We start from the raw sequence: 20,399 nt of genomic DNA, 5'->3' as shown, positions 1-20,399 counted from the left end.
GAATTCTGCACCTTATTAAATCTTTATTTTTCCTATTTTTATTCCTTACAAGAGAATTAAGGAGAAATATTAGAACACACTACTGCTTTCTTTTTTTTTTTTGGTACCGGGGATCGAACTCGGGTCCTTGCGCTTGCGCAGCAGGCAGAGAAACCACTGAGTTAAATCCCCGGCCCACTACTGCTTTCTTTTTAACAATTGTCTCCAGAGAATGGGGCTCTTTAAGTCAGCTTTTTATTACACAGTAGCTTTGTAATTTGATTATATCCACATAGACACGTAAGTTCTTTCTTCTCATGACCAAATGAAAATAGTTAATATACAGACAAATGGATGAATTTGGGGATATATTGAGGATATTATAAGCTGTTAGCAAAACAAATGTCTCACATTTGTATAACAGAAAGAATAAATTCACAAAAAGCTTAAAGAGATGGGTCATTTAAAAATAAAAATCACAGAATTATGTTTAATAAAATCAAACATGTCATATATTATTTTTAAGATATTCTTACCCAACTTTGGAAAAACTATTAAGTACTCAGCATTGCACTGAGGACATGCCACTCTGGCTGTACTGTTTCCTCTTTGTTTTTCATCCACCCAGCGCTGTAGACAAGCCTGATGAACCCATTTGGTAGACCCTCTGCACCTGCATGGTCTCACCCATTCAGCTGTTCTATCATCTTCATCAGTGGCAAAACACACCCAGCAACTTCTGTAAATTGAGAGAAAATTGTATTAATTTTTAGAATCCCAGCATCCTGTACACTAAAGCTACTGATATATTATTATAGAACTTCTGTCCTACATAAAGAGATTAATGAAATCAATATATTCCCAGTAGAGAAATTTCTTGTTTATCTGTTTTTCCTTATTTTTCTTTATAGGATCTTTTCTGAACTTGGTTTTTTTGTAAATTTCTCCATCTTTCTGGTAATTCTGTATTTTCAACAGTGAAACAGAGTTCAAAGAGACAACCCTCAAGCTGCTCCCCCCCCCAGCTTTCTTCTTCTGCCAGTAATGGGGATTGAGCCCAGGTCCTTCACACTAAGTTACATTCCCAGCCCTTTTTAAAATTTTGAGACAAGGTCTCACTGAATTGCCCAGGCTGAGCTTGAATTTGGATCTTCTTGCCTTAGCCTCCCAGAGTGCTGGGATCACAGGCAGGCACCACCACACCTGACTATACTTCTGATTGATTGATTTTCCAGTACTGGAAATTGAACTCAAGACCTTGTGCTTGCAAGGCAGGCGCGGCACCACTGAGCTAAATCCCCAGCATACTTCTGTTTTATTTTATTTCATTTCATTTCACTTATTTATTTATTTTTAGTACTGGGGATTGAATTCAGGACCTTACGCTTTCGAGGCAGGAGGCAGAATCACTGAGCTAAATCCCCAGCTTATTTTATTTTTGAGACAGCGTCTCACTATGTAGTTCAGGCTGGCCTCAAAATTGCGGTGATCCTCCTCCCTCAGTCTTTGAACAGTGGAATTACAGGTGTGTGCCACCTGGCCTAGTTTATACTTTTACTTTATAAGAGCTGGTAATTCTTTTCAGGAGTAGTAAGCGCAGGAATATGTGAGATTCAATGTTCTCCCCATTTCAACACTAATCTCTTGAGCTTGGAAAAACAAATACACAAGTGTTTTCACATATACTCTCATTCAACTTTCAATTGAGAGGAAAAAAAACTGACGCCATTTCTCTTTCTCATACAGTATAACTGTAAGAAGAGAGAATAAAATAAAATTTTGAAAGCACAAAGGATATGAAGATAGGATAAATTGTTTTAGGGTAGTAATATAGCTGTGTTTACATATTTCCATTATAGGTATGACCGTTCTTCTTTTTCTGAAATAAAATTATATTTATTATATTTTAAATCAGAAAGCCTGAAGTAGGATGCTATATTAGCTGGGCATGGTGGCACACGCCTGTGATTCCAGCACTTGGGAGGCTGGCAGGAAGACTGCTTCAAGTTCAAGGCCAGCTTGGGCTACACAGTGAGTTCAAGGCTGGCCTGAACTACATAGCAAGACCCTGGAAAAAAAAGATTACAAATCTGGAATTTAATTGGGCATGGTGGCACACATCTGTAATCCCCAGCACTGTGGAAGGCTAACATAGGAGGATTCCGAGTTCCAGGCCAGCCTGGGCAATTGAGCAACTTATTGAGACCCTAGCTCAAAATCAAAGAAAAAAGGGGCTAGGGATGTAGCTCAGTGGTAAAGTGCTTGCCTACCATGCGTTAGGCCTGGATTCTATCTCCAATACCTCTAAACCCCTCAAAAGCAAAGAGACTGGAGAAAGGAAATTGTGTGAAAGAGACAATTAGTTGGATGCTTAAATTAGAAGTTTATAACTGCTTCTGATGACTAAATATTCTGAATGTAAATATGAGTATAGAATATGTTAAGTTTAAAGAATTTAATGTATGTTACTAGTTATCAGTTTAATTTAACTAACATGAAAAAACCCACTAATCTATGAAATTAGGGCTGGGTACAGGGAAAATTACAGCACATAAAATGACCACATGAAGGCTGGGGATGTAGCTCAGTTGGTAGATAGCTTGTGTAGTATGTAGCCAGGCCCTGAGTTCGATCCTCAGCACTGGGACAAAAAAAAAAGTTTTTAGGGACAAATATTTAGCCTTTTAGACAGTGTCATTATTTTTAAGGGCTAAAAAAAAAAAAAAAGGAGTGGAGGGAATATAGTATGCATGTGAGATGTAAATCCTGTCTTTCCATGTTATATTTTTAACTTTCGATAGATTAACCAGGAACATTACCTGGGAAGATCTTATAATTAATTATGCTTTCTCTCTTCACTTCTCCATACCCGACTCCCAGGATTGATGCACTCTCTATTTCAACTATTTCTCAATCATACTCTTACTTTTTTTTGTTTTTGATACAGGGTCTTGATATGTAGTTTAGGCCAGACTTGAACCCACTATGTAGCACAGGCTGGCCTTAAGCTCACAGTGGATCCTCCTGCCTCAGCCTCTGAGTACTGGGATTACAGGTAGTGCACACCTGGCCTTACCTCTACTTTTTAAGAAGCAGGAAACAGATGCTTGAGATGACTGGTTTAAAATTTTTCAAAAATCTTAGCATAGAAGGGACTGTAGAAATCTGTCACTTAATGTATAATAAATTTCCTCTTTTCTAAGAACAAACAGTATCTCACGCTTTCTATGAAAAATCATTCTCGCCAGGGATTTAGCTCAGTGGTTCCGGCGCCTGCCATGCAAGTGCAAGGTCCCAAGTTCGATCCCTGGTACAAAAAAAAAAAAAAAAAAAATCATTCTTCCTCCAACATCAGCCACACCTGTGGTTTAGGCAGTATAAGCCTCATCCCCAGTTTGTGGAAGAGTAAATCTTAGATTGGCGACAACATTCTAACTCCCAAATTATAGTGATTGGGAGACTAGATCCATAAAGCTGGTCTTAAGCATAGCTTAACTCAGAATGTGGGAAAGGTGCTACACAGATTTTCTTCTGGGGAGCTTGGAAGTAAGAGATTGTGAAGCAGCCAGGAGAACCACCATGTGGAGCCTGCAGAATCCAGAGGAAGCTGGGCATGGTGTCACATACCTATAAACCCAGTACGAGAGGATGAGCAAGAGGATTGCCTTGGGTTCGAGGCCACCCCAGACTGCATAGTGAGTTCAGGGTCACCCTGAACTACATAGCAAGACTCTCAAAAAGCAAAAAGATATATCTTGTTCTGATACAAATTCCCTAAGATGAATGTTATTATGTATATCTAAAATGTACCAGTAAATGTTTTGCTTAAAAAACAAAACAAAAAAATGCAAGAAGAAGCAAAGCTGAAAGATGGAAATTCATGGCATTGTGAGACATGGACCAAGCTGTGGCTGAAGCTAAATATACTCTTGCACCATTTACTTATATAAGCGAATAGATTTCTCTTCCTTTTTTTTTTTTTGCTTAAGCAATCTGGATCACATTTTCTGCCAACAAAACACTTGTGATAGAGTACTCAACACCAAGAGATGACCCCAATACAATCCTGTAATATAAATGCTAAAGAGCTTTTATATGTAAACTCAAGATTTTTTTTTTTTGTAAATAACTTTCTTTCCTACTCAATGAAAGCTGAGCAGAAAAGTTAACTTAATTCCCAATGCAAGTACTCTGAGTTTTGTACATTGGCCAAAATATGATCTTGATTCTGCTATTAGATGAGGCTGTTCCTTAGATTTAAAACAAAGCCAATAAGGACAAAAATCAAACAGTCTCAAATTTGAGCTTTTCACTGATACCATGATATTTGCATTTCAGAGTCAATATAACATAAATGTACTTTGATCCAAGTTATTACATATCTTAATATAATTTATGAAGTTGCAATTTTGAATACCCTACAAAATAAGAATAATTGGCTACTTTTCATTTCAAAAGACAACAGCTAAGGGTGTAGTTAGTGGTAGTGTTTGCCTAGTATGCAAGAGGCCCTGAGTTTAATCCTCAGCATCATAAAAAACAAAACAAAACACAGATGCAGACACAAAAAACTAAAGACCTCTCAAACTCCACCTCCAAGGGAAATAGCAATTGTAATTCTCAAACTTTTTAAGAGTTTTTCTTTAAGTTTATTTTTGCCCTGTTCTTTCTAATTTTACTCTCTCAGAACCCGAGTATTTAGTATGAGTCACATGCAGCATCTTAACTTCTAGAAATGGAAATAATCTCAGATCTACAGAATAAAAACTGTGGGTGCCTGACACTGTTTTTAAAGCCCTTCAGGTGATTCTGATACATAAAGTTTGGGAGCCCCTATGTTAGTCTTTCTTCTTTCCTTAGTCTCCTTAGTTCATCATAATATAGAAATAAAATTCCATTTATTTATTTTTTTGGTATCAGGGATCCAACTTGGGTCGTTGCGCTTGTGCAGCAGGTGGCGAAACCACTGAGCTAAATCCCTGGCCCTCCATTTTATTTTTTATGAAAACCATCGTCTTCCAGTTATTCACCAAAATGACCAACACAAAGGGAAAGAGAAGAACCTAGCATATGTTTTGGTTAATGCCTAGATGTCCCCCATTCCTTATGGACTCATAGAAAAGGCATTTAGGAAGTGACTGGATCGTGGGTGTGTGATACTGGATTAGTTCATTGACTGGTTCAGCATAGTTCTGAGTGTGGATAATGGGAAGGGCCACCCTTAGGCAATAAGCTTTAGCCTGTATGGAATACAACAGGAAGGAAGGCTCAGTTTCCTGCCTGCTATGCCATGAACTGTTTCTCCTCTGTGATGACCCTTTGCCATGCCGGCCTGCCTTGAAGACAACTGACTATGGGCTGACACCTCTACAGACTGTGAGCTAAAATGAACCTTTCCTCTAACTTGTGAGCGTTTTGTGTCAGCAAGGAGAAAAGTAACTAAGACAAGGTTCTCTAAGCCTTTCATTTGGCCACATTTATGTGAATCTATAAAAAGGGTTATATTGTAGATATCAGGGGGATGGGTGCTGTTCAAAAAGAAATGCCACACAAATGTTACCATGGCAAAAATAGAAGTCTACAGTATTACTCTGCACGAAGTGGGTATTGTTGTAAATGATAGGTCTCCCACTACCTCTGTGGCTATTATGTATAGTAGCTGCCCTCTCCCTTGTGTGACATCATGCCAAGATGCTTCCTCCCACCGAAGAAGAAACCTTTCTTCCCAGCATGCCCCTGTTACCCCCTAGAGAGTAACCTAATACTCGCTCACCTCCTACCAACTAGTGATCATGGGCTCCTCCACTCCCTAGTCACTACCTCACTCAACCCCGCCTCAGCTCCTACAAACCCCACCCCAGTCTCTATAAAAGACACTCCCTGCCCCGGCCATATTGCCTGTCTCTCCTTTGTTCAGAGACAGCCCGGCAGATCTGTTCTCCTAATAAAGGCTTGTTGTGGCCTGATCTGGTCTTGGTTTTCAGCCTTTTACCTGACAGTAAACAACTAACTTGAGGGCAGCCTTTTGCCAAGAGAATTAGTGTATGCATTAAGCATTCTAAGAGCTGAGATAAACCAGGCAGGGATAGCATAAACCTGTAATCCCAGAACTCAGGAGGCTGAGACAGAAGGATCACAGCAAGTTTGAGGTCAGCTTAGGCCATATAGTGAGTTCAAGGCCAGGCTAAACTACATAGTGAGATATTGCTTTAAAAAACAAACAAACAGGTGGCTTAATGAAACATGTGAAGGGTTCAACCCTAACCTGGGTTCAACCTGAATGCAGGACCAGCCTGCCCTACCCAAAGCATATTCTGTGAGAACCAATGGGAAGAAGCCTGAGCTGCTGGAACCTATTCCCTATGAATTCATGGCAAAAAGTTGGGGATGTAGTTCTGGCATTCAGAGCTTAACTAGCAGCTAAGGTGCTCTAGGCCTGGGTTCAGTACCCAGAACTGCTAAAAATGAAAAAAAAAAAAAAAAAGGTCTTCTGAATTATAAGGATAGTTTATTGAATAGGAATGTGGTGCCCTTGCCTCAGAGAAAGAAATACTTAGAGCAGATTCTTCTTGTACCCAGTTAGCTGTATCATGTCTTTATTCTTCACATTCAGTGTTTTTCTTACGTGAGGATGTGAGATAATTTACTGTATAACAGACATCTATCTAACTGGTTAGAAAGTGGCCAAATATTTAAAAAATATTAATACTAGTTTGAAGACAGTTCTTCTAAATCATCACAGGAAAAAGATGTATAAAAATAAATGGAAGGCAATCTATTGGATTGAAGTTAAACTATGAAGACAGGTGTGGTATCACACACCTACAATCCCAGCACTCAGGAGGCTAAAGCAGGAGGATCATTGTAAATTTGAGGCCAGTAGGGACAACATAGTGAGACACTGTCTCAAAAATAAAACAAACAAAAAAAGTTATTCAAACTTAAACTGGGAAAAGTTCATTGCATGGAAACAGCTAGATTTTAGGATTCAGGAATTCGAAGTCCTGTATTTTTAGGCTTCCCCCCGATTCCATTTTACAGTCACTATAAACAAAAATTTTAAATTATTTGGTTTTAAAACTTAACAGTAAGTAAAATGCTTACATTTTCTGTTTTTGCAGTGTTGGGTATCAAACCTGGAATAAGTGCATGCTAGGCAAGTGCTCTACCATTGAGCCACACATATCCGAATTAAGCCATTGTTTTCTTTTTTTTTCTAGTACTGGGAATCAAACTCAGGGCCTTTGGCTTACCAGGCAGGTGCTGAAGCCATTGTTTTCTAAAGGAAGAAAAGCTAAATTAATTTGGAGAAAAGATTATGATTCCAGGATAGTGTAGCTCATTACAGAACCTGTGCTTTGGAGCCAGACTGCCTGGACTGAAATCATGTTCACCACTTGCTATATGTTTAATGATAGAATCTCTTTCATATAGTTGTTGTAAAGCAGGAGTTCTTAATTTGGGGGTCTATGAAAAATTCAGAAGCTGCCAGGTGTGCTGACACACACCTGTAATCCCAGCTATTCAGGAGGATCACAAGTGTTATGGCTTGTGTTTAGATGTCCCCCCCTCCCCAAGACTCATGCCTGTCTTATTCAAAGGTGGCTGAATTTAGAGTGTGTGATTGACTCTTCGTGCAATGCTAGGCCTGAGGGCACTTTAAGGGTGTGAGTGCTACCAGCCCTAAGTAGTCTGAATAAGATAAAAGGGGCAGGAAGAGGCTGTTAAGGTCTCTTTTGTGGCCTTCAGGAGGTCAGGAACTGTGGCCCCTTGGCCATGTGCCACCCTGCCTTGGAGCCAGGTCACTACTGACTGAAACCTTTAGGAACTGTGAGCTAAATAAACCCTTTCCCCTTTAACTTTGGGTGTCAGGTATTTTGTCTCAGTAATGAGAGAAAAGTAGGGCCTAGGATTTAGCTCAATTGCCAGTGCCTGTCCCCAGAAGCGCAAGGACCTGAGTTCCATCCCTGGTACCAAAAAATAAATAACTAAATAATGAGAGAAAAGTAACCAAGACAACAAGTTTGAGCCCAGCATGGACAACTTATTGAGGCTCTGTTTCAAATAAATTATAACAGGGCTGGAGATGTAGCTCAGAGGCACTGGACTTGGCTAGCATGCATGAGGTCTTGGGTTCAATCCCCAGTACAAGATTTGGAAGGGGTTGGTAAATCTGGTAGGGAAAAAAAATTACATGTTTATTTTCATTAAGCTCTAACTAAAATTTAGTTTTTTCTTCAATGATGAGTATAAGCAAACCACAGTAATATTAGCAATGATAATTAAATTAGTACATACAGCAACAGAAAATTTTGTATTATTTTACAGCTGCACAGATCCCAAAATAACACTAATTTGAAATTAATTAGACCAACTGATAAATCTTATATTTCAATGTATTAAGCTCATTATCAGATTTTTAATATTTGGTATCTATGTTTGAATATAATTGGTTTCATCACTAATACCACATACTGTTTTTTCTAAAGCATTCTGAGGAGTAGGCTTAACCAGAATGCCAAAGAAGGTATTTTTTTTTTTTTTTTGTACCGAGGATCAAACTCAGGACCTTGCACTTTCAAGGCAGGCGGCAGCACCACTGAGCTAAATCCCTGGCCAAAAGAAGTTTTTAATGTTAAAAAGAGTGTTTTATTTTAAGGTCCCTTGCTGTAAAAGATTAAACATGGGATCAAGAAATTGCTTAAGATTTTCCTGGCACATATACAATCTCCAAATGCACTAGCATTAACATTGGTTATGATGACAGTGATGTTGTCAATTTTATAACTATGCCTAGAATTTATGGATATAATTTTGTTACCATTAGCACATAAAGTACTGTAATCCTGTGTGGCACCTTTGTATTCATTGAAAAAAAAAAGTCCTGGATTCCCACTCCCAGTTTTTCAATAAGCTACACCACTATTTAAGATATTTCTTCAAACTCTCTCAATGCATATTCTTCCACTCTTTGCCATCTACCAGCCTTTCTAAATGCCGCCTGCTTTCTAATGCACACAGTTTACTCACACATTCCATCCACCAAGTTGGGGCACAATGGTTTACAAAGTAAAGGGAGATCTGGGAAGTATCACAATGGTCTGAGAGATCAAAGAACAATTCACTATTATTATATGAAGACAATAAAAGAGAACTAAATGAGACAAATCTAAAGAACATTACCTATTCCTTAGAAAAATGTGTAGATTAGGGGTGGCAAACCTATGGCATGTGTGAAGTGGGCATGGCATGCGGAGCCCTCTCTGCTGGCACACAGGCCAAATGTATGAGTTGTTTTCTCTAAACTAAAACCTCAGTACTATATTCAGGTTTAATTACAGTATTGGTACTTTTCAATAAATAAGTGGATTTTGGGTTGCAGTCTGGACACTTGGTCTCTAAAAGGTTTGCCATCACTGGTGTAGACTAATTATAACTAATATACTATATATATTGATTTATAAATTTAATTCTGTAGGAGTTAAGTAATTTTTGTTGCCAGTAATAGTAAAATTTAAGATGGGTGTGGTGGTGCATGCCTGTAATCCCAGCACTCCGGAGGTTGAGGTAGGAGGATCACTGAGTAGCCTGGGCTACAAAGTTGAGTTCAACTCCTGAACTACATAGTGAGACCCTGTCTCAAAAAAGAAAAAAGAAAAGAAAGAGAGAAAAAGAAACTACATTTACAGAACTTAAAGTTTAGTTAAGAAACAAAAATAGGCATACATGGATCAAATAAAACTCACCATACAAAACACTACTACTAATGGTTTAAAGTTAGACTGGAAAGAGTAAAGGTATTTGAAATAAGAAAAATCAACACAAGTAACCTCAGAGGTGGAAATAAGCATATGTTCAAGGATCAATGTGGCTGAAGCAGAAAGGTTTTATTAAGATAAAGCTAGAGGGCCAGGGATTTAGCTCAGTGGTTATGCAGCCTGCCTCACCTGAGTTTGATCCCAGCTACCAAAAAACAAAAAAACAAAAATAGATAAAGCTAGAAAGGATGAATAACAGTTGGGAAAGAATGTGTAACAAAGACAACCTCATTTCATAGGGTTCATTTGTGATTCAACCACAGTTTTTTGTTGCTGGGTTTTTTGGTGATTAAAATCTAGCTCTGTAGTCCAGGTTGATCTTGAACTTGCAATTTTCCTGCTTTGGTTTCCCAAGAAGTTAATTATTTTTTAAAAGTATGTAGAAAAACTTTGAGAGGGGGAACTTACAGAGTTTCTTACTGGTACATAACTAAATTAAAGTTTTTTTACAGGCAAATTGATAGGCATTGGCACTATAAAAAGACAGCTGACAGTAATCTTCAATATCTTTGATGATTCAAATTACGGGCGCTTATCTTGGATTATTAGAAAAATCTGGGGTACCAGAGGCTCACCATGATGAAAGGTAGAGTGTAAGGTAGGCATGGTAGTGCACATCTGTAAACCCAGCACCCTGGGAGACTAAGGTTGAAGGATTTCAAGTTTGAACCCAACCTGGTCAACTCAATGAGACCATATCTTAAAAAAAAAAAAAAAAAAAAGGTGGTTGGGAATGTACGTCAGTGGGAAGGCCCTATGCTTCAATTCCAAAACCACCACCACAAAAAACAAACAAACAAAAAAACAGCCCCCCCCCCACACAAAAAAATGAGTGTAGCATAATAGGAGAAAGGAGAGAGGGAGAGACAGGGAAAGAGAGGAGGTGTGTGAGGGGGCAGATAACAGGCCCAGCTAAATGGACATGTTTTTTTGTTTTGTTTTGTTTTTTGGGGGGTACCAGAGATCAAAGTCGGGTCCTTGCGCTTGCGCAGCAGGCAGCGAAACCACTGAGCTAAATCTCCGGCCCTAAATGGACATGTTTTAATTGCATTATATAGGGCAGTGGTGGCGAACCTATGGTACACATGCTGCAGTGGGCTCTATCACTGACTGACAGCTCTAAAAGGTTCACCATCATAGATATACGGTGTCATAACAATGTAATATTTACATAACTTGGTGCAGGGGATTTAGCTCAGGGGTGCTGCACCTGCCTTTCAAGCACGAGGTCCTGAGTTCAATCCCTGGTGGTAGTGGTAGGGTATTTACATGACTTGCTTTAAAGAGAACAAGCACTCTTTTCTTTAAACATGCTAAATGCAAAGAAGGCCACATTTAACAATGGAAAACAATGCACACTGCTTGTTATCTCAGTATTAAACGTTTCTCAACCAGTATCTGGAACAGGAAATATAGCACAGAGAGACTACACGTTTCTTTATATATCTGGTCACCCAAATGGAACGTAAGTTAAAATATCTAGACATATCAAAGAGATATAATCATAATCATGACATGTTATCAAAGGGCAAAGCTGAAGGATATACATCACAGTGAAAGAAATCATTTATAGTGTGCACAATATTCATGCTGTGCCCTTCATCTCTGATCTTCTAAAGCTCTGAAAGTACAATTATTTCCATCTTAAACAAGGAAGCAAAAGCCCAGAAAGAGTAAGTGATTATTAGATCAAGGCCACATAGTAAGCAGAGAGGCATGGATGCAACCTAGACCTTAACTCCAAAACATTGACTTTTTTGGTACACATATGCCTATGCTGCTGCCATATGTGTATTTGAGAAAAATTTCCTTTTTCCATTTGTTAGAATATTACAGCCATTTTGCTAGGGTACTTTTAAACTTCCATACAAAGCTTCCTCCAGAATCCAACTTCTTTCCAGTTTTTCAATGCCATATAATCAGGAATTGTGAATTTTGGCATGTGAAGAATTAGGAGGCACTAGAGAGGAAATGCTACATAAATGTGGAGGAGAAAAATGTATCTGGTTGAAATGGTAAGAAAAATTTTACAAATGAGGTCAAACCTCTAGGTTTTGGAGAATGGATACAGTTTTGAAATAAAATGCCAACAAAAAGTGAGACATGGTGGTGTAAGCCTGTAATCCCAGCAGTGTGGGAGGCTGAGGCAGCAGGATCCCAGGTGGGGCAACTTAGTGAGACCCTGTCTCAAAGTAAAAAGGAGGCTGGGGATGTAGCCTAGTACAAAGGCTCTGGGTTCAATTCCTCAGTGCTGCAAAAACAAAACAAAACAAAAACAAACAAACAAAGCCAAAAAGCCAAAAAAGCACAAACATGTTTGGAGGAAAGTAAGCAAACCAGTTTGGCCTGGGGGAAAAAAAGATTTATATACTTATTCATAAAGAAAGACATTATAAAGATAGTTGGTGCTGGTCATGTACTGAATATCTTTTTTTTTTGTTTTGTTTTGGTACCGGGGATGGAACTCAGGTCCTTGTGCTTGCGCAGCAGTCGGCGAAACCACTGAGCTAAATCCCCAACCTTGTACTGAATATCTTAAACACAATAAGGCTGGATGCAACAGTGCCTGCCTGTAATCCCAGCTACTCAGGAAGCTGAGGCAGGATTGCAAATTCAAAGTCAGCCTGGGCAACTCAGCAAGACTCTGTTTCAAAATAAAAAATAAAAAGGGTGGGGATGTAGGTCCCCAAGACAGTTAGAGGACAGTGTTTGCCTAGCATGCACAAAGCCTTAGGTTCAACAGTACTGCAAAAACCAAATAAACAACAAAAAAAGCAAAACTATGGGATCACAATAAATGTGAATAAATGATGAGATTTTGGAAGGTCTTAAAGTTCAGGCTAAAGAATTTGAACTTAATAAGCAGTAAGAAAATACAGAAGAGCTGGGTGTGGTGGAAATCCCAGCACTCATGAGGCTGAGGCAGAAGGATCACCGTCAATTGGAGGCCACACAGTGAGTTCAAAACCAGCCTGAACTGCATGGCCACGACCCTGTCTCAAAAAATCGGGAGGCTGAGGTAAGAGGACTGTCACAAGTGAGACCCTGTCTGAAATAAAAGATAAAAATGGACTGGAGATGTGTAGCTCAGTGTGAAGGCCCTCAGTTCAATGCCAAGTACAAAAATACAAAGATTTTTCTAGGCACTGGTATGTCATAAAGAATGAAAAAAAGATTCTGTGATTCAACAGAATGTCAGTGTATGGAGAAATAAGACAGGAAATACAGGCAGTTTCTGATATCAATGAGTTGTTTGTTTGTTTTTAAGATAAGAGTCTCACTGTGTAGCCCAGGCTGGCCTTGAATTTTCAGCATCTTCCTGGCTCAGGTGCCCCCACCCCTCTCTATGCTGGGATTGCATGCATGTGCCACAACATCCAGCAAGAACTTTTTTGTTGTCAATGAACTTCCAGTCAAATGCATAAGGTGGTGGTAGAAGGTGTATGTGTGTGGTAAACTCCTGGACAAGGGATAGGTGTATTAAAAATTTTATAATACATTATGATATATTATGATTGATATATGCATAATGGTTGTAGAGACACACAGAAGACTTTAATAACTCTGTATGAGGTAGCCACATGAGGCATTAGTATGATTATTTGAGATAACTATGAAGATGGGTAGAGTTGGCCAGGTGTTAAGAATGGCATGTAAAGCAAAAATAGAGATGAAAGAACAGCATACATTCAGGGAACAATGAAATAGAAGGCAAGAGAAATGGTTAAAGTAGGTTAGGGCACATTAGGCTCTTGAAAGTTTTTAGATTTTTGCTCTTATAGGTGACAGAGACTGGCAGGTTTTCTAGAATGGAAATGGCATGATTCTAATTATACCCTGGCCAATTCTGGTACTACTTTGTAAAAAAGCCTAGACCTAAAAAACTACAGCCAGAGAAAGAAGAATCCCACATAATATCTGATAAGTAAATTTGGAAAGAAGAAAGCAAAAAAAGACAAGACAGATGTTACAGCTGCTGAACTGGAAGACTAGCCATATCAAAGATTAAAAATTGAGATAAACAGTTGGGGAAATAGTAGTATAGTTCTAGATAAATTGGTAATACTGGACATACACAAATGTTAATGTTCACTGGCCAGTGAGAAATGAGTCACAAATGTAATGAGAGATCTGTCAGACAGATCTGGGTGTTACTCAAATAGAGGTGAAAGTAAGATAAGTGAGCATGCTTTTTCAGAATGATAAATGCAGAGGGTTGAAACGCTGAGATTAAAGGAAGAAAAGGTGTTTCTGGACATGACTGTGCACACCTGTAATCCCAGCACTCAGGAGGCTCAGGCAGGAGGATCACTGTGAGTTCAAGGCCAGCCTGGACAACATGGTGAGTTCAAGGCCAGCTTAAACTACATAGTGAGACCCTGTCTCAAAAAAATCTAAATAAATAAATAAAGGAAGAAAAGGTAAAGTGAGACATAATGAGAAAAAAAGAAAGGTAAAGGTAGAGAAAGAAACAGAATAGTATAACACAACATAGTTTCAAAAGTAAGAAGTGGTTGCCGGGGATTTAGCTCAGTGGTTCCAGTGCCTGCCTCACAAGCGCAAGGATCAGAGTTGATCTCCCATACCAAAAAAAAAAAAAGTGAGAAGTGGTGGCATCAGTTTTGTCTCAACTACATATATGTCAAAGATATAAGAACAAAGAAAAAATCTTTACCTATCAAGAAATTATTGGCAACTTTTCGTATACTTTTAGTTTAGTCAAGGACAAGAAAGGTCAATGAAATTCAAATTATATTGAGAGATAATAATGAAGAAACAAAATGTCCTAACAGAATAAAGGAAAAAAGTCCTATGTTAATAATTTTATATATAAAAGCATTAAAGAAGGCTGGAAGAATATAAACCCATTTTATAATATTGGAGTAGGGAAGAGAGAAAGACATGGGACTGGGGTCAGCATTCAAAGGGAATTTTATCTGTAATATTTTCACTTTTTTTTTTTTGGAGATAGGGTCTTATGTAGCTCAGGCTGGCCTCAAATTTGTGGTGATTCTACTATCTCAGTCTCTTTGGAGCTGGGATTATAGGCATGTAGCATCATGCCAGGCCAATGTTTCCACTTTTTTTTTTTTTTTTTGAGGCAGGGCCTTACTACAAGGTTTGGGCAGGCCTTGAACTCATTACATAGCCCAGGCTAGCTTAGAACTCGAGGCGAACTGCCTGCCTCAGCCTACCAAGTGCTGAGATTACAGGCATGCACTACCATGCTTGGCTCCATTTCCACTTTTTACATATAGATGAAAGCAAATATTACTATGAATTGTTTTCAATTCCAAGTATTGGGCTTTTAATTATCAAAATGGAGTAGTGGTATGATTGAAAAAGATATAATCTGACAAAAGGAATATGAAATTGCTTTAACAGAAATTAAGAGACAATTATATAAAGCAGAAAAAGATATGGCAGGCTTCTATCAAAGTATAGTTTCCCATCTCTCCAATGAGATATACACATGGACGGTAACATCCTTGCAGAGAGGATCTAATTCACTTTGCCTTGTGAAAGGGGCTAAGGAAAATAGACCTTTTCTTCCATCTGATGGTTCTAGGGATGCCATGCCTATATTCCCTGCCTACTCACTAGGTGCAAGTAAGTGATGCAAAACAGTCTCAACAAATTCCTGAGTGTTTCGGGGGGAGCAAAAGCCCAATAAAGTATTTTTCAGTAGAGACATACACACACACACAAAAGAAAAAAAAGATCATAAAGTAGGTAGTGATAAAGTAATACATAATAGACTTCAGCTGACCAAGGTTCAAGGACCTGGTCAAACAGTTTAAGCTAATAAGTGGTTATAATTTCAAGGAAATAAGATTTCTGACTGCAAATCATTCATGACATTAGAAAAAATCACCTCTATCACCACTGCTTTCAAACAACTGTTTACTCAGTAGCCTAAAAGATCAAATAAATTTACATAAAATGGTTGCTTATTTACAAAAGTGAAAGAATTAAAATACATATACACAAATATGTGCGCATTTACTTACAAATACTGCAAGAATTAAATTTATCAAGATAAATAATGGCTGAATCAATTATTTAGAAAGAATGAGGTAATTCAACTTCAGCTGTTAATAAATTGCCACTAGTTTGAAAACTCTGCTGGACATGGTGCAATCCCAGCATGTGAAAGATTGAGGAAGATTCCAAGTTTGAGGCCAACCTGGTCTACTCAGTAAATTGAAAGCCAACCAGGATTAGAGTGAGACCCTGTCTTTAAAAAAACCCAAACCAAAACCAAAACCAAGGGGCCAGGATGTAGCTCAGCGTCACCCCGCCTATCTAGCAAGTCCAACGTCCTGAGTTTGATTCCCAGTACCAAAACAAAAAAACAGAACAAAAAAAACCCCCTGAAAGATTAAGTAGTATATAATGAACATACCATGTATGTTACAATTAAAACAGTCTTCACTCTGAAGTTTATGGAACACAAACATCATTAGAGCATAAGTTCCTTAAAAACATTTTCATTACATTCATTATTATATACCAAGGTCCTAGAATGGTACTGGGCATATGTAGCCACTCAGTGTTTATTAAATTCAGTAAGTACAAACATTTAATAATTGACTCAGTATAAAATACATACATACTTTTAACCTAGAAGCAACTGAACGAAATGTTTACACATCTCCTTAGCCTTCACCTGTACTAAAGAAACAAACATGTGGAAGGGTATCTGAGCTAAACTGTCCTTCAAAACATTACTATCCAGAGCCAGGCATGGTGGTGCAAGCCTGTAATCTCAACACTGGAGAGGCTGAAGCAGGAGGATCAGTGCGAGTTTGAGGTCAGCCTGGGCTACATAGTGAGTTCAGGGCCAGCCTGAACTACAAAGACCCTTTCTCAAAAATAAATAAATAAATCTAAAGATGGGGAAAAAGCTAGATTCATGAAAAGCATTCTGGGCCACAGTAGGCTGACATATTCCATTAGTAGTCCTCAAATGAATCATGTTGAGTATCTATGTGTTGAATTTGCATGTAGGGTCAGCCCAGATTAGAATGATAAAAAATATGAAGTGAGGGAAAAAAATGACACAATGGTTACACTAGTCTTAAGTACCTTCTGTCTGCCTAACATCATTTATATAAATAGCATCTTATAAACAAAAAAATCTGTCTAATCTATGTCACACAGCTGTTAAGTGGCAAAATTAGAATTTTAAGATTTTCATCTAAAGCCCAAAACTACTGATCAGGACTTAGGGTTTAGGGCAGTTGTTTTCACCCATATCAGACAAGGCTAGAAGGCTTCTGAAAATATAGATGCCCAGGCCCTCCGCTCCAGAAATTTGTGATCTCATTGATCTTGGGCAGTATCCAAGTATTCATCCATATTTTAAAATACTCCTCAGGTGATTCTCAGGGAGCTAATTTACAAACTACTGACCTAGGCAACAAAGATCTTTGTCAAGTTTTAAGTATCTGCCTTTAGGACTGGGGATGTACCTCAGCTAGAAAGTACTTGCCTAGCCTTCACAAAGCTCTGGGTTAAATTCTCAATACAGCCACGAACACACACAAACTACCTTCAAGTGTGTCAAAAAGGAATAAATGTGAGAGAAAGCCAGTGTTACGGTCACCTGTTTCAGTAAAGGAGCCAGAATTTCCAAGTTACTGTTAATTTTGGGGGGGCAGGGGGGTTGAGACAGGTTTCACTATGTAGTTCAGGCTAGGCTCTGTAGTTCAGGCACGGCTCTCCTCCTACCTCAGTCTCCCTAGTACTGGGATTACTGTAGAGTAGTAGACTGCTAAGTTTTAAATGGCTCACTAGCATTCCCTAGTTTCTTTTTAATTTTATGGAACTTCTGGAACATAGGAATTGTAAGTCACCACATAAAGGTGAAAGTGAAAGGAAGGCCCTCAAGAGGAAAAATAATTCATCATAAAATATTCTACACTAGAACAGGGTCTCACTTGACTGGAATTGGCAATAGCAGAAGGTGGTCTCTGGGGAAATATTAATATCCCAGAATTTGCCAGTGTGCTAAACTATGACAGGAAAACCGGATAAATGATCAGACCCCTGGACAACCAGATAAACTGACAAATTTCATGAGTTAGATTTTTAAAAAAATTATTTATTTATTTATTTTTGGTACCAGGGATTGAACTCAGGACCTTGCGCTTTTCAGGCAGGTGGCAGAACCAATGAGCTAAATCCCCGGCCCTCATGAATTGGTTTATACAACAACTATTTCCTGATCATGTACTTGATGCTAGGCTCTGTTCTAGGATGTAAGGTAAACAATGAGTAAATTTTTGCCTTTCCGGAGCTTGTAAACCACACATTTGAAACAGGGGTAGACAAAACAGGTCAGAATGTTGACTGAAACAAGGGTTAGCTAGACTAAACACTAGTCATCCAAAATGAAAAATGTCAGTGACATTTCTGTCAATTTAAAAGTCTCATAATTCTAAAACCCAAAGGAAATGTCAGTGGAGGAGGAGCAATACTCTTGGGTGATTTGGGTGTGGGAGACCCAAACAGAATTTAACTCGGTATAATCTCTAGGGAAAGTCCTTCCTTTAACTACCTTTAATTGGACCTTTACTCAGCACAAAAAGCTGTTTCACTTGCTGAACAGGGAGGCAAGTGGTATCCACTGAAAGCTGTAGGCAGCCACAAACATGAATTAGCTGATACTATCGGATTATGACAGGAAGCCCTAGCTAGGGGTACAAAGTGGATTTAGTTTCCAAAAACTCATAGGAGAACCCACTGCCTAGAATTTGAACAGCAGAGGGCGGTGCAGTCGACTTCACAAAGAGTTTTACCGACTGGAGCCCCCCCCTCCCCATGGGCAACTGGCCCCGTATAAATCGAAACTTTCTCAGTGAACTCAGCAATTCTCAAGTGTGTCAAATGTTCAGCGTTGGACTCGTGAGGCTGTTTTCCATAACCTTTAGTCTAGTCTTGACCGTGAAGGTTCCCTTGCGGATACTCTGACCTCACAGATTGGGGGGTGGAGATAGGGTGGGGGTGGGGGGGAAGAAGGAAATCAACCTATCAGGTTTTCCAAAAGAATGGTTACCCCTGGCTTTGGGAAAGAAGCTTAAAATTCTAAAGGGTGGGCGACTCATTCTCTGGGAAAGAGAATTTGGTTCTTCTTTCCATTGACACCGCTGACACACACTTTACAATACAGTCGGGTGGGAGGGTTGGGGAGGGTAAGAAAAAGAAACTAATTCTGTGGGTAACAGGAGGACCTATCACTTCAAAACGGCGTTCCAACAAAACTAGACTCCATTCCTTAACTAAGTTTCTAAGTCTACGACCCAGGCCTCGTGCTCTGTACTCCCCCAAGTACCAACTCCAAACTTTTTGTCCTCTGCCCAGCCCCCGGGTTGTGGAACTCTTCCCGGCACAACGGGCTCCACGCCCCGAGTCTCGAGGCAGCAGCGAGCAGGGGAGAGCGAAGGTCGGCGCTCCAGCTCTCTCCCAAAGCTACCCGTACCTGTCCAGCATCTGCTGTAGGGCTTGGTCCGGCATCTTCTGCAGAGCCGGCGCACTTGGCCCTGCCCAGTGGACCCGGCTGCGTCCAGGCCCACCCAGGGACAATAGCACTGAGAGGCGACGAAGTAGGCCTCAGTCCCGTGGCAGCCGCGAACCTGCCTCCTAGAGTCCCCGGGAGGCTCGGTTAGGCCAGCGGCGGCGGTGCACGGACAGCAGGCGTCCGGAGGAGGCGGTGGGGAGCGGGGAGGAGGAGCCTGACGCGGGGAGGCGGCGATCGCGGCCCCTGTTCCTGCCCGTCGGCCCGAGGTTCCGGTCCATGTACCGCGGGCGCTGAGTTGCTGCCACCGGAGGAGCTACCTCTGTGAGGTAAGAGTCACCGCCCCCGTGCGCGCCCGGGTCACGACGCTGGGCGAGCCCAGAGCATCCTGGGAGATGTAGTCCTCTGCTCGTCCCGGTAGAAGCCAGCCAGCCCGGACCACCGCCGCCGCCCGGCCGGCGCCCTCCCGTTTCCTTCCTCAGGGGAGGGGGGAAATGTCCTTCGGGTCGCTTTCCGGGAAGCAGCAGGATGTACCGCTCCACTGTCACTAGCAACAAGGTCAGCCCTTCTTGTCTGTTTCTTTACTCCTCAGCTCTTGCCCTCAGGTAAGGCTGAGCCAGGTGAGGGGAGGGGGCTGAAGGGCCATGTCTCGTCCAGGTCCGCAGCCCCGGCTGTGGCGTTGGGGCGGGCCGTGGTGGCAGAGGGAAGCCCCCGGCGGTGGAGTCAGCCTTTCCCACATCAGAGCCCATTTTGGGGGTGTTATACAACCCCCGCAAGGGGTAGGATGCTTCATGTGTGAGGTTATTCCTGAGGGGGCGGAAGCGTAGGGGCTACCTTGACAGGACCATTGTCACCGAGTCTCTGTGTGTTTGGAGGTAGGGGGTTGAAGGAGAAAAGATGATTCTTTGCCTCTCTATGAGCCTTCTCAAATGTGCCTTCCATAAGCTTTCAAGGGCTCCCCAATAGTCTCCAAATGGAACATGTTCGTGAATAAACAGCTCTTGCTTACTCAGCTGTGGGTTGTCAGGGATGTTTGTTTCTCTTTCTGCTACTGACCTCTGTTAACCAATTTTTGTCTTCTT

The 20,399-nt window shown here is 40.3% G+C and overlaps 2 protein-coding genes across 7 annotated transcripts in view; one reads left to right on the top strand and one right to left on the bottom strand.

Moving 5' to 3' along the window:
- Positions 1-19,643, bottom strand: part of Marchf5 (membrane associated ring-CH-type finger 5) — a 44,145-nt gene extending 24,502 nt beyond the window's left edge. The window contains exons 1-2 of one of the 2 annotated variants that reach the window (XM_004838512.4): positions 19,282-19,643; positions 516-718 (exon numbers count right to left, since the gene is read on the bottom strand). In XM_004838512.4, the coding sequence (XP_004838569.1) occupies positions 516-718; positions 19,282-19,316 (238 nt within the window). In that variant the 5' untranslated portion in view covers positions 19,317-19,643. Of the gene's footprint in view, positions 1-515; positions 719-19,281 lie in introns of those variants that run through there. The other variant, XM_087185573.1, reaches the window with a different exon arrangement.
- Positions 19,625-20,399, top strand: part of Cpeb3 (cytoplasmic polyadenylation element binding protein 3) — a 212,148-nt gene continuing 211,373 nt past the window's right edge. For 2 of the 5 annotated variants that reach the window (XM_087185572.1, XM_013069855.3), the window contains exon 1: positions 19,693-19,875. The gene's annotated coding sequence lies outside the window, so the exon portion shown is untranslated. Of the gene's footprint in view, positions 19,647-19,692; positions 19,876-19,900; positions 19,923-20,399 lie in introns of those variants that run through there. The other 3 variants (XM_021253046.2, XM_021253043.2, XM_021253045.2) reach the window with 3 other exon arrangements.

This window comes from Heterocephalus glaber, unplaced genomic scaffold, assembly GCF_053883595.1.
Source record: "Heterocephalus glaber isolate CG9 unplaced genomic scaffold, H.glaber_assembly_v1.0 deba00001497, whole genome shotgun sequence".
Lineage (NCBI taxonomy): Eukaryota > Metazoa > Chordata > Mammalia > Rodentia > Bathyergidae > Heterocephalus > Heterocephalus glaber.
This window is presented reverse-complemented; position numbering and strand designations above follow the sequence as displayed.